Source organism: Verticillium alfalfae, genomic scaffold (genome assembly GCF_000150825.1).
Source record: "Verticillium alfalfae VaMs.102 supercont1.1 genomic scaffold, whole genome shotgun sequence".
Lineage (NCBI taxonomy): Eukaryota > Fungi > Ascomycota > Sordariomycetes > Glomerellales > Plectosphaerellaceae > Verticillium > Verticillium alfalfae.
The window spans coordinates 3,315,784-3,327,162 of record NW_003315038.1 but is presented as its reverse complement, the minus strand read 5'-3'; the positions used below and the strand labels follow the sequence as shown (position 1 = coordinate 3,327,162).

General features: G+C 57.6%; 5 protein-coding genes across 5 annotated transcripts in view; 1 reads left to right on the top strand and 4 right to left on the bottom strand.

Annotated features, from left to right (window-relative positions):
- Window positions 1-464, bottom strand: part of VDBG_01009 (conserved hypothetical protein) — a gene marked incomplete at both ends in the record, with an annotated part of 1,774 nt that extends 1,310 nt beyond the window's left edge. The window contains one exon of the mRNA XM_003009280.1: window positions 4-464. Within this exon, the coding sequence (XP_003009326.1) occupies window positions 4-464 (461 nt within the window). The remainder of the gene's footprint in view (window positions 1-3) is intronic.
- Window positions 465-1,124: 660 nt separating this feature from the next.
- On the bottom strand, window positions 1,125-1,496 carry VDBG_01008 (predicted protein; the record flags this gene model as incomplete). Its single annotated transcript, XM_003009279.1, has 1 exon — window positions 1,125-1,496. The coding sequence occupies one exon, from the start codon at window positions 1,494-1,496 to the stop codon at window positions 1,125-1,127; it is 372 nt and encodes a 123-aa protein (XP_003009325.1).
- A 1,659-nt stretch (window positions 1,497-3,155) lies between these two features.
- Window positions 3,156-5,764, bottom strand: VDBG_01007 (alpha-L-rhamnosidase A; the record flags this gene model as incomplete). The annotated part of the gene is made up of 2 exons (XM_003009278.1): window positions 3,156-5,430; window positions 5,574-5,764. 2 exons carry the CDS (start codon window positions 5,762-5,764, stop codon window positions 3,156-3,158), a joined length of 2,466 nt encoding a protein of 821 aa, XP_003009324.1.
- Window positions 5,765-7,218: 1,454 nt separating this feature from the next.
- VDBG_01006 (conserved hypothetical protein) lies at window positions 7,219-8,307 on the top strand (the record flags this gene model as incomplete). Its single annotated transcript, XM_003009277.1, has 3 exons — window positions 7,219-7,569; window positions 7,649-7,657; window positions 8,005-8,307. The coding sequence occupies 3 exons, from the start codon at window positions 7,219-7,221 to the stop codon at window positions 8,305-8,307; spliced, it is 663 nt and encodes a 220-aa protein (XP_003009323.1).
- Window positions 8,308-9,047: 740 nt separating this feature from the next.
- On the bottom strand, window positions 9,048-11,083 carry VDBG_01005 (alcohol dehydrogenase; the record flags this gene model as incomplete). The annotated part of the gene is made up of 2 exons (XM_003009276.1): window positions 9,048-10,947; window positions 11,031-11,083. The coding sequence occupies 2 exons, from the start codon at window positions 11,081-11,083 to the stop codon at window positions 9,048-9,050; spliced, it is 1,953 nt and encodes a 650-aa protein (XP_003009322.1).
- Between the last annotated feature and the right edge of the window lie 296 nt (window positions 11,084-11,379).

The window sequence follows — 11,379 nt, the reverse complement described above, 5'->3', positions numbered from 1 at the left end:
TACTTTCCAGGGTACCACTTGCCGTCATCGTAGGGAGTGCCAGGGCCTTCGTACTTGCCCGGAGCCCACTTGCCATCGTCGGCACGCTTTGCCTTGGCACCGGGATACTTTCCAGGGTACCACTTTCCATCGTCATAGGGGGTACCGGCACCCTCGTACTTGCCCGGAGCCCATTTGCCATCATCGGCCCGCTTCTCCTTGGCGCCAGGGTATTTGCCGGGATACCACTTGCCGTCGTCGTAAGGTGTACCGGCGCCCTCGTACTTTCCGGGCGCCCAGGATCCGTCGTCGGCGCGCTTCTCCTTGGCGCCGGGATATTTGCCAGGGTACCACTTGCCGTCATCGTAGGGGGTGCCGGGGCCCTCGTATTTGCCCGGAGCCCATGAGCCGTCGTCGGCGGGCTTGGCGGTGGGGAGGGCGAGGGCCGTGACGGCAAAGGCGATGAGAGTAAGGGAGTAGCGCATGTTGAAGTGTGGAGGTATAGGTATTAAGTGCTTGGTGTTGGGTTGGGTAGATAAAGGTGGGGTTGTAGGTACGTGAGATTGTCGTGTAAGTGATTAGTTGAGACGAGGGTAGATGAGATGGATGGATGAGGACGGAAGATGCTGTGAGTGATGAGAGTGATGAGGAACAATAGATGGTAGGAACAGATCATTAGATCTTATATAGGTGCAACACTCCAGCAGCTCCTATTCCTCATGTCCGTGAGGCGATACGATTGATGTTGTTGGCCTACTGTACGGCTCGAGTCTTGGTGTAAGCTTCCCATGGCCTCCGCCTCCGCCTCCACAAGCACATACCCTATCCCGCCTTAGACAACTAGGGACATAGGTAGGCCACCATAGTTGGTGCGCTGCTGCAGATTGGGCGCAGCTTCACCGACTACTCGGCCTACTCAGCCTTACGCCTGAGTGTTCGCTGTGGAGGGGGCTTGCGATCCGACGATCTGACGGGAATTCTTACGAATGTCCTCGGTGGACTCGACGGCCAACGCGACTCCCGAATGGGACAAGCTGAGCACATGGGGGAAGCTTAAACACTCCGGCCAGCGGGCCAGTAAGCCACTTGGCAAGCCACCTCGCGTTGCTATTTTCACTCGTGTCTGTAGTCGTTGGGTGCATCCTTCAGCCGATCGGGTCTAGCGTCAACGGCAGCGTCATCCACTTCCCCAGCTTACGGGCTTTGCTCCGCCTGGCAGGCGGACTCGCCCCAATCGCGGCACGGCGCCGCATGGCCGAATGTCTAGCCTTTGCATCCGTTGGTGTGCTTGCGGCTGAGCAGCTGACCACACCAACTCTGGCGAGCCATGCCGAGTGCTGACTGTCGTCCCGACGCCGACTGTCTCTTCCCCCCTCCGCCCTTCGCATACGGTAACGTAACAGCGTCCAGTCGGCATCGCCATCGTGGCTTGTATTTGCACCTTTCGAGCGGCGGCCGAGTGCGGGTGCTGCGGCGATCCGGCTTGGGCCTTGCTCGTGACGGGCTGCCTTGGTCATCTGGGCTCCCAATGTCTCTCACCATGGCGGGAGTAGCTCCCACGCTGTCTCAGCGGATACGCTTCCAGGCCGAATTGGTGGTTGACGACTCGAGCCTTCTCCGCGACCACATGTCACACAGAGAGAGGCTCGTGTCCCGGAATAGCCAGCCTCTAAAATGAGCCCCAACCACGGCAAGGCGCAAATGAAGCTTCGGGCCCAAACGGACTATGGCTTCGAGGCTGCAGCCGGTCTCAAAGTCGCGATGGAGCCATGTTTCGCTAGTCAACAGTCCACCGCTCTTCAAATTTACGGTCAGTCGCTCCCGGAGACATCTCGTGGGAGGACGTAGGAGATGGCTGGTGAGACACCTGCTGGAGCTGGATCTTTAGCTGAAGCATGCTGTGTTCTTGACCGCTCGCGATGATGAAATGTTGGATTCAGCACTGAATCTGTCAGTCAGCACTACTTCGCCGGGCCCCAATGTCGTGTTACGTTCCATTCGGCATGTTGGATTTGTTCCGAGCCGCCCTCCCTGACGACCTCGTGTGTGCTCAAAGGCGTTTCTTGGGTGATCAGTGACGATAGCTTCACGTCATCATGTCAAACCACTAGCCTGTCCCTCAAATTGCGGTGCAAGACGAGGCCGAAGAGCCGGAAGGAGCTGAGCCCGAGAACGTCATGATCAAAGGGAAGGCTAGGCTTGAGGATTAGAGGGAAATGTCGAGAAAAAGGAAGCGACAGGCTTTGACGATTGCAAATGATTCTCTCCAAGCATGTCGGCAAGTCAAGTAACTTCCGTAAGTATTCGCTGCGATAATGTGATGATGAGGAGGTTATTTGCGTCCGTCAAGCCAATATGTCGCTGCGCTGTGATACCTGTCAGGTTCTGCCAGCGGGGTAACTGAGAGCAGCAGTGACATGCCTGGTCAGGCGAGTACATCATGTTGGTAAGGCTAGGAAGTAACGCAACGAAATGCAAGACATTCGGGGTCATACGGGGCAGGGACAACCCCAACCCACGTCCTGTGCGCCTGCCTTTGGAACGTGCTGGCGGCACCTGCTGACAGGCATCCCCGTCACTGGGCCCCCCCACGGCGCACCCATTCCGCGGAAGCACGTCAGAAGGGAGGGAAGTACAAGGACAGCCATACGCATGAAAGTTTGTCCGTTTTTGGGAGGGGCGAAACGCCCCAGTCAGTATATCACTGATTCAAACAAGTGACCAAGCCAACGTAGTAATGCTCGCCGCCGATGACGGCTTTCCTCTTTACACCCTCATCTACCCACACCTCAGACAATGCTCAGTACTTCAGCGTCTACGGCTGATGATCCCGGTCTCTGCCTTCCAACTCCAACAACAACGAAGTGCACCAAGCGTACCAAGCGCGGTCCCCGACCCCGTATCTCGCCGCCGGGGTAGATGATTGGGCTCCGTAGGGCGTGGATATGACATTTTTCGACAACTTTATGCGGGGTGCCAGTTCTGATGTCATGGTTTATAGGGTCCTGGGCGCCCTGCGATGACCCTCGTCGATTTCATGGGTGGATTTGCTCAACTCTCGAGTCATTAAAATTCAGATGCGAGAGATGGTACACCATATTCCTCCCACATTGCATAAGTTTGCTTTTTCCGAAGACTAATCTCTCAAGGAAACCTGCGAATTGAACTCTACCCTTTCAACCGCTTCCAGGCATGCGGAACCCAGCATCGCTAAACTCATGACTGCCTGAACCAACCTCGATAGACCGGCCGGTGCTAGGCATGACCACAATAGCACGAGAGTTTGGTGGCACTTCCAATGTGAGATGGAAACCATGCTCATCGACACTCCATTCCGTCGAAATCCTTCCGAAGGGGCTGACTAAAGTGGCCTTCGCTTTGGTGATACCGCCTCCTGGAACGGGCGCGACCCTTATTCTCTTGTAGCCCGGTTCGGCAGGGGCGATCCCCCCCGTGTTTCGATGAATCCAGTCGGCGACCGAGCCGAATGCATAGTGATTGAAGCTCAGCATCTCGCCGGGGTTTAGCGAGCCGTCTGGAAGAAGGCTGTCCCATCGTTCCCAGGTGGTCGTTCCGCCCATGACAACTTGGTAGAGCCATGAGGGACTCTTCTCCTGGAGCAGCATTCGGTAGAAGTCCTCTGTTGCGTTCACCTTGGTCAGGGCGCCACCGAGAGGCGCGGTTCCCGCGAAGCCGGTGCCGACGAGATAATCGTTATCGGCGATCAGCTGCCGCAGAGTATCAGTGCCATTCGTCAGGTCTTTGACGTTGGAAAAGAGATCAAATTCGAGAGCCAGAGCATAGGCAGTCTGGGTCGCGTTGGCGAGCCGACCATCGGACATCCAGTCTTGCTGGAACATCTGCTGCAAGTCAGAGCGCTGTGCGCGGTACTTGTCTACCACATCGCCAGCCTCGCCCAGTGCCTCAACGATGTCAGCGAGAAGTCCCGTCATCTGTACTAGGTAGGCATCGGCGACGAGATACGGGCTCGTCATGGACTGGGCCGGATCATTGAATGGCGACTCGGGATCGAGCCAATCTCCGAATTGAAACTTTGTGCGGTCCCAAAGACCATCGCTGTTCCTCGCAACGCCCTTGTCGATCCAATTTTGAGCCTGTGGGAGGTGTTCCCTCAGTAATACAGAATCGCCAAACGCTTGCCATGTATTCCAAGGACTACCGACGACCACGTCTCCCCAGATGGCGGTCGGTATTTGATCACCGAAACCTGAGGGGATTGTTGGTGTGTATGCGTACGGAATCATCTTCCCGTTGGAAGACATTTCCGACCACACGTCTCGGTGCCAGCCACGCCAGAAACCGGCCGTGTCGTACAGGTAGTTTGCCGTTGGCCCAAACATGTGAGCATCACCTGTCCACCCAGCGCGTTCGTCTCGCTGGGGACAGTCTGTTGGGATAGACATAAAGTTGCCCTTCATTGACCAGCGCACATTGGAATGAAATTTGTTGATGAGCTCGTTCGACGACTCAAACCAACCCGTTTGCTCCATGTCCGTGTGCACAATGACAGCTATCAAGTGGTCGGCGTCCAGCGGCGTCTCGGCAGGCCAGTCATCAACCTGGGCGAAGCGGAAGCCGTGATAGGTGAATTTTGGCTCATAAGTGATCTCCCGACCACTCAGCCAGACTTGTTCCTCCTGCCAGGCTTGACGCAGGGGTCTCCGGGCAAGCTCGCCGTCTTCGAGGACTTCTGCATGTCTGAGCTGGATCCGGTGACCGGACGGACCGGTGGCCCGAATTCGGAGCCAGCCGACGAGGTTCTGGCCAAAGTCAACCAGCGTCTTGCCCGATAGGGATTTGAATATACGCTGTGGTCTGATCTCTTCGGTGGCTCGGATGGGCGGCTGGTCGGGCGAGGCGAGGCGGCCTCTGAGCTTGTCTAGCGATCGAGTGCCAGACCAGCCGGAGGCGTTGAAAGAGCGCGTTGCCCACCCTTCAATCTCGACAGCGATGCGGTCGTCGAAGTGTTCCCCATTGTAGATTTCGCCCGAGACGATGGGACCCTCAGTCAAGGACTTCCACGACGCGTCGGTAGGTATCTCGATGGCCGTCCCGTCTTCGGCTGTTAAAATCAACACTGCCAAGAGGCCGAGCGTATCGCCATAGATGTTTCGATTTCCGCCGCCCCATCCGAGGCGCCCAGAGAACCAGCCTTCACCAACAACGGCGCCGAGGACTGATTTTTCACCAGCGACGAGCATCTCAGTGACGTCGTACGTGTCATAGACGTGTCGGTGGTTGTAGGATTGCCACCCTGGCGCGAGCACATGGTCTCCTACTCGACGTCCGTTGATCTCGGCCTCATAGAGCCCCAAGGCCGTGATGTAGAGGCGAGCCGACTTGAGGTTTGAGGGTACGTCAAAGTCTTTCCGGAAGTACATGGGCCGCTTCGGTCCGTCGGTAGGCTGCTTGCATAGCGTTGTGATGGGGCTCACATCCTCCCACTTGTCTGTTAGCCCCGTCTCGACGTGGACCCAGTCGGACCAGGGCGTCTCGGAGTCGGCGCCACGAGCACGGACACGAACTTCGGCACCTTCAGCTTCACCTAGGGGGTCATCCGGCCACGCACGTACACGGAGTCTGAAGAGTCTACAGCGAAGCTCTTGGGCTCGCTGCTGCCGCGCATGATTTCGAGGTCGTAGCTGCTCTGGGTCCAGTCCTGAACCGTGCCATTGAATCGCCATGAGATTCTAGGTTCGGTCTCGGCTATGCCGAGGGCGGAGCGGTGATGCTCAAAAGACAGGCGGCCAATGTTGAGGGCCATGTTGATTTGGTGAACAGAAACCTCGGGCGATCCAAGGTGATGATTCTGCCTCATGTTGGCTAGACCCGACTTACTTTTAACCTCGCAGGTAGGAGGTGATCCTCGCATGGTGACACTCCGATACTGGCCATTTCGATCGACATGGTGTCGCTCCCATCTATGGCGAGATGCCCGATTTGCACAGCATGCTTTCCCAAAAGATGTGTCGCTCTGTCGGTCTGAGGATGCGGATTTGCGGGGTAGACTGCATTTACGAGGTCCGCGGACGTGGGGTTGCATCGTGATCGAAGGGCCTTGGCTGACCAACACAGCCTCCGGGACTACTCCGGCACCTTCCCTATGGAACCAGGACACCGGACGACTCGTGGTCTCCAGACTATCTACTGCAAACAAGATCGAACAGCTGCACACACTGGCGAGGGCGTTATGAGGGTGCGGGCCCATGAACGTGCCGACAGGAAATGACGTCGGTCTTCACCCGTAGTGCTGCAAGGTAACATCGAGTTTGAGGCTGCTTTGAAATATAGATCTCGAAATCACAACAAACCCAGATCATCTTGGCCTGACCCCGTGGGGAATACCCTTGCCACACCGGCTCTTTTCGCCATGTTTACCCCCCCCTTCTCCCCCTTTTGCTCCAGAGGTGGATCGATACGGATCTCTGAACTCGTGGGGTCATTTTCTCCTGGTCGTCTGGAGAAACGATGCCTTCATTGGGCAGATGCCGGCGTTGCAAGAAAGGTTGTGAAGGGTGACACCTGGATGGCAGATATCGTCCGAATGCAAGACTTGTCGCGCCAATCAGCCCGGGGCGCCGATCGGGATATCCAACCTGCGGGATATCCGACCTGCGGGATTCCCGAGCCTTGGTCCTACCGGGTTCTCATTTCGGTTCTCGGGGCATGGTTGCAGCGAGGGCTAGGACGACGTTGCTGTCGATGTGGAGTGCACTTAGCTCATCGCTGGAGAGAGAGATCAAATTGTGGTGGGATTTGGGTTCGAGAGACTTGGGGCTCGACGAGATGAGCAGTTCTGTCATGGAACTCGGCTTGGACTCTTCGATTGGAATGTGGGACGACGACCGCTACAGGGCCTGACCAGATCCTCTCCTCTATGTGCCATTTTGGCAGCCTCTTCCGCCAGCCCTCCGCAACGGCAAAGAGAGCCGTACCAGGACTGGCGACATGCGACTGGAAGCGGCCCCGCAGATTCGGAGGACAAGCGGCGCACCCCGGAGCCGACCCGCCCGTGATTTCGGACCCGGCCCTCGGGTCAAAAGCCCCCCCCCCACCAAGTGCCTACCGAGCGTCTAATGCCGAGGCTATGCGCGCTGGATTGACGTAAGCAGCTACCGACCGACTGGTACCTGACTTGGCCTTGAATCCCCGGTTGCACTACCGCTATCGGCCTCTGACCCTCTCATACTCATCGCTATGGATCAATTTGCTTCCAAAATGCGGTCCTTGACGCTCATTTCTCATCAGATTCGCTCCAGATGCACCACAAGGGCCTCACCGCGTCTGCCCTCTCGCGCCCGCCTGCATACGCCAGGCAGGCTTGTCTCAGAAACACCCACGCCCGCCGCGGCCGCCAGCCCGTTGAATTCGAGATGGCTGTCGGATCTACAGGCACGGATCCGACGGATTGCTTCGGTTGAGTCTCGCTCGGGGAAGCATGAGGAGGCGAGGCAGCTGCTGCGGCTCACGGAGACGCAGTGGCTCGGTTTTCTCGCGGGGCGCGATGGCTTCCTGACGGGTGAGGGGTGGAGGGGTCTTGACCGGCATCAGGTGAATTGGGGTGACATGGTGAGTTCAGCACGACGGACGGCATACGTTTGGGTGGTTTCTGGCGACTGACTAGGTGGTCTTGCTTCGGGATGAGTAGGATTCAATGGTCAGTGGCTCTCCCTAGTGTCAATGACAGCCGCTGACGTTCACAGGGTAAGGCTGCATTGGCCCCGGCAGCAGGCCTCGCATCAATCATCGCTTACATCGCCGCCTAGGCCACGTCAATAATGTCATGTACAACAAGTTCGCCGAATCAGCACGCGTCAACTGGATCCTGTCCCACGGCAAGCGAGACGGCCCCGAAGCGGCGAAGGAATGGGCCGAGATCATGTCGCCGCGCGGCGTAGGACTCATTCTGAAGAGCATCAAGACGGACTTCAAATTCGTATGCCCGAAACCCCACCCATGCGCCCTGACTGAATGCTGTGTTGCGGTGCTGACCCCGCCCTACAGCCTATGGCGTACCCCGACCAAGTCACCGTGGTCTACAAGCTCGCCGAGAGGCCGACTTATGCGTCCGACCACCTCAAACTCGACGCCCTGCTTCTTTCTGAACAGCACCGCCGGGTCGCGGCGCGGTGCATCGAAGAGGTCACCATCTATGACTACAGGGCTGCCAAGAAGGCCGTGCTGCCGCCGCACATGGTGGACCGGCTTGCTGAGACGTATGAGCTGCAGGAGGAGGCGAGGAGAGAGTTTGACGAGAGGGCGAACGGCGTATTCAAGGCCATACAGGAGATTGAGGCAAAAGAATAGATTGTGGACGCTTGCTCTGGTTTTGGCAAGTGGTCGTGGGGGATGTCGTTAGACTACATGTGCTTGCAAAATGCAAGCCCAATTTGACGTGGTGCGTTTCGGGCGCCAATACTCGGGAAAAGGCCCCCTGTCGTGTCGAACCGCGCTCGGGATAGCGAGATGACGAGCGAAAGAGCTGATGTAGATTGAAGGCATCACGCACCTTTGGTGACACAAGCCATATGCCCATGCACCGCAGACTAATCAATCTACGCATACGATGTGCTGCGAACGATCCATGTGAGATGCTTCATGAACTTGGCAGAAGATCGCCTGTGGGTCGAAAAACTAGTCGAGTCAATGGCTGCCTATGAGCGGGTGACAATCGCCTTGAGGTTGATTCGTTTGCATGAAGCATCAGCCTATTTCTGCACTCTGATTCGGTCCCGATGAGTTGGTATTCCATGAGGCCGAATGCTCGTACATGACCGCCAGGATGTTGCGGTAAGAATGGGTGGATTCTTCGCCACTTCTCTGGTTTCTCACCGGTCAGATGGTATGTGTGGCCTCCAAGGACGTGAACTGAGGTTGCCTGATGAGGTACCTGATAGTCGTCGTAGTAACCTGTACTGGTGTTGTCGCCCAATGCAATCATAGGCAGGCATCTCAACCCCCCCTTATTCAGGATATGATGGTGAAAACAGGAATTTATCATTCAATTCTCTTCAGTGCTTTATTACTCCGAGACCGCCACATCATGTTCAGACACCCAAAATGACGTCTGCCGCCTTCTCACTGATCATGTATACCGGTACTGCGATGTAGAAGCCCGGAATTTCAGGGAACACCGAAGCATCGACGACCCTCAACCCATTGACACCTCGGACCCGGAACTTGGAATCTAGCACAGCATTGGGATCGCCGTCCTTGCCAATGGGACACGTGCAGCTGGCATGGTGGCCCCAGGCCTCGTTCGTCACCCAGTCCTCCAGTTCGTCATCCGACACGCCTGGGCCAGGCCACACCTCGGTGAAGCCGCCGGCAAGGGGGATGACGTCCCTGAACATCCTCCTGGACAGCTTCATGCCCTCGACGACAGCTTTTCTGTCCTCGGCGCCACCCTGGGCAAAGTAGTTGAAGTCGACGAGCGGCATGTCGCGGGGGTCCGAGGATCGGAGACGAACGGTGCCGGCGCGGTTCCTCGAGTGAGCCTTGAGCGTGATCCAGCTCCAGTGCTTGCGGTCGGCTGTCCCATCGGCCGAGTAGCCCGGATAGTAGCCCGGGAAGGCCACGGGCGCGCCGGCAATGAAGAGATCAGGATCGCCCGTTGCGACGGAGGACTTCTTGACGACGCCGAGGGAGATGCCGTTGGAGCCGTAAATGCCGCGGTCACCTCCGGCCTGCCATTTTTTCAGGCACGGGTCGCCGGAGCGGCCGAACGTGCAGCCCTCGATGATCTGAAAGTCGGTCTCAGTCTCGCCGATGACGGTCGTCTCGTATCGATCCTGGAGGTTGGTGCCGACGCCGGGAAGGTCAGCGACGACGCTGATACCGAAGGATTCGAGCTCCTTCTTCGGGCCGACGCCGCTGAGCTTCAGCAGTTGCGGCGTGTTGAAGGCGCCCGCGGACAGGATGACCTCGGCCGTGGCGTTGACAGAGCCAGCGGTCGAGGTGGCAGCCTGCTGCGCTCGGGGGTCGGCCTTGTAAAGGCTCTTGCCGGAGAGGAAGTCGACGCCGACGGCTCGAGGCTTGGCTGCCGTCCTGTCGAAGCGGACTTTGGTGACGAGCGTGTTCATCTTGATGTCCAGATGGTACTTGCGGGAGCCGTCCGCGTTCTTTGCGTTTGCCGTGTCAAGAACAAATTCCCGAGGCCCGACGCGAATGCCGTCCTTGACGGTAATGGGCACCTGGTACAGGCCCTCGGCGGCATCTCGCGACGGCGAATCGACATTGATGTCGCGCAGCAGCACCTGACCCAAGCCGGCTACAGTCGACAGAATCAGACCCAGGAAGCTCTGGCCCATGGACGAAGCGGCAGAGACAATGACGGTGAGGAGCTTGAGATCCTTGATGACAAGGCCGAGATCAGTGACGCTTGTTGTCAGCCAGCCGCTGAACCCGTGGCCGGCGACACCATTTGGGAGGTACCGAGCGCTCTCAAGACGCTTGAAATAGTTGCGCATGGCCGACGCGCGCCAGGAGGTATCGCCAGTCAGTGTGGCTATCCGATCCCAATCGCTCGCATGAGGATACACTGTGATCAGGGCATTGTGGGCAGCGCAGCCACCCAGAGTGCCGGCTCGAGGATACAAGACGCCGAGAGGGGTGGCACCAGAAGGTGGGTTCAGTCCAGAGTACAGCTCTCCCGACGCTGTCCGATATGTCATCTTGGAGTCCTTCTTCTGGGCATTGAGGCTGCTGTAGTGGTTGACGAAATAATCCCACTGCATGGGCGTATACTCGGTCGACTGCAGGTTCAGGGCGGGGACTTGGTACGGGATCGACGCGCCCTGGTCGTCGCCGGCTTCGATGAGGAGGACTTTCTTGCCGGCAATGGCGAGCCGAGCAGCCAGCGGGCCTCCGCCGGGACCAGAACCCACAATGACATAGTCGTAGGAAGCGAGGATGGTCCCAGTCTGTCGTGTGTCGAGTTGGCTTGGTCTGCGAGAATCGACGAGTTAGACTCTGCACTCCGTAACGTTGAAGACAGCATCTGCCGGTCAGAGACAGTTGCCAGCACTTACACTGCCGAGACAGAAGCCGTCAGGATGGGCAACAGCAGAGTTGACGCCTTCATCTTGTCGCGCTGTCAGATGCGTGCTTCGGCCGGTTTGAGTTGGCGCGGAACAGATCGATCTGGGAGCAACCGGCCCAAGGTGGTCAACGGCAACCTCGCTGGAAGATATACATATTGCTGCCGCCAGCACTCTGCAAAGGCGCTCTGCATGTCATTATTCGCCGTACAGTCACTCCCAAACAAGATGCTATTTCCGCGCAGCAGTCCACTGGGCTTCTGCAACTGATCACGATCGAAGGCCGAGACGGGAAGGAGGGCTAGAACTCGAAGCATCTTTGCTGAACGGCCCCACCAGC